Below are 1,249 nucleotides of genomic sequence, written 5' to 3'. Positions count from 1 at the left end.
TACATCAGCCTGTCCTGATGGCACCACCTGCTGTAAAACCCAAGAAGGTGGCTGGGCCTGCTGTCCAATGCCAGAGGTACAGTATTACCATCTATTAATTTGTCTTGATGCATGCCTAATCATGCAGGTACCGTCAAGTGGTCTTAAATGTACACCCTGTTGATGTATCTTCGGTACACTATACAGACTTGGTGTAGATTCCTCAGGCATAGCCTGTGGCATGAAGTCCGGTCAATAGTATTGCCTTGTTGTAACTGCTTCAGACAATCTATCACCCTCGTAATGGGAAGGGGGCTAAGGAAAGCTCCAGCCAATCCAGGAGAGAAGGACAACTGGTTGCCTAAGCGAAAATCCTTAGTGATCCATTATGTGTCAGGAGGATCGTAACAGTTGAAACAAATTTTTTCTAAACGCCGCGTCTCTGTGGCTTTAAAACCCCAAAACACGGTGGACCAAAAATTGGCCCACCCCAAGGATCAGGTCCCCCGACACAAACAGAATAATTTAGTGTACACTGTTAGGTGACAGGAGGATTGTCATGATTTATACCATGGGGGAACCCAAACAACCTATGGCGAAACCGTTGGCACAACACAGAAGAGCTAACTCGTCAGGCCAGGACTCCACAGTCTATTTACACCTACAGGTCAATGGACACTCTTTCAGTGATGAGGATGTACACATCCTGGACAGTGAGGAACACTCGTTTAAGCGGGGATTCAAGGAGGCTATTTGGGTGAAAAGGGAAAGACCATCTCTGAATCGAGGGGGAGGTCTAAGGGTACATCTTTCACCATCGTACAATGCTGTGATTACAGCCTTCCCCAACTCTCTGTGACTGGAGTGGTTGTTAATCAATAGTCATGACAATTTGCATAGTAACGATCAAGGAACTGACCTCACAGCCCATTGTTCATTCAGTGGGCTAGTTTCAGACATTGTGCAAATGTACTGTTTATAAGGTTGGGGAAACCTGCAGTCAGCTGAGACCAAAGAAGTCACTTGGATGAGTGATGAAATGTTTCTCCCACTGAAAACGCTACGTCCAGATGAGCAGAATCAAACTTCTGGGGCATCTATTAATTCATTTCCCTAACTGCTTTACTTTGTCAGGCTTGAAGGGTAAAAGGCAGAGGAGGCGAAGACAGGGCATAAGCATACACCACAGCCTCGTCTGCCATTTATTTAACAGTTTCTCTTTAGCATTTCAGGTGTTTTTAGTATATTGACAGCTTTCTGTCTGTGCTGT

The 1,249-nt window shown here is 45.5% G+C and overlaps 1 protein-coding gene across 2 annotated transcripts in view; it reads left to right on the top strand.

The window, feature by feature from the left end:
• grna (granulin a) overlaps nt 1-1,249 on the top strand; it is a 16,618-nt gene that overhangs the window by 8,561 nt on the left and 6,808 nt on the right. For both annotated transcript variants that reach the window (XM_013909084.1, XM_013909083.1), the window contains exon 10: nt 4-76. In XM_013909084.1, coding sequence (XP_013764538.1) covers nt 4-76 — 73 coding nt within the window. The remainder of the gene's footprint in view (nt 1-3; nt 77-1,249) is intronic.

The sequence above is a fragment of the Pundamilia nyererei genome, unplaced genomic scaffold (assembly GCF_000239375.1).
Source record: "Pundamilia nyererei isolate P.nyererei 1_Seehausen unplaced genomic scaffold, PunNye1.0 scaffold00018, whole genome shotgun sequence".
NCBI lineage: Eukaryota > Metazoa > Chordata > Actinopteri > Cichliformes > Cichlidae > Pundamilia > Pundamilia nyererei.
The sequence above is the reverse complement of the archived record's forward strand: the minus strand, read 5'-3'. Positions and strand labels throughout refer to the sequence as shown.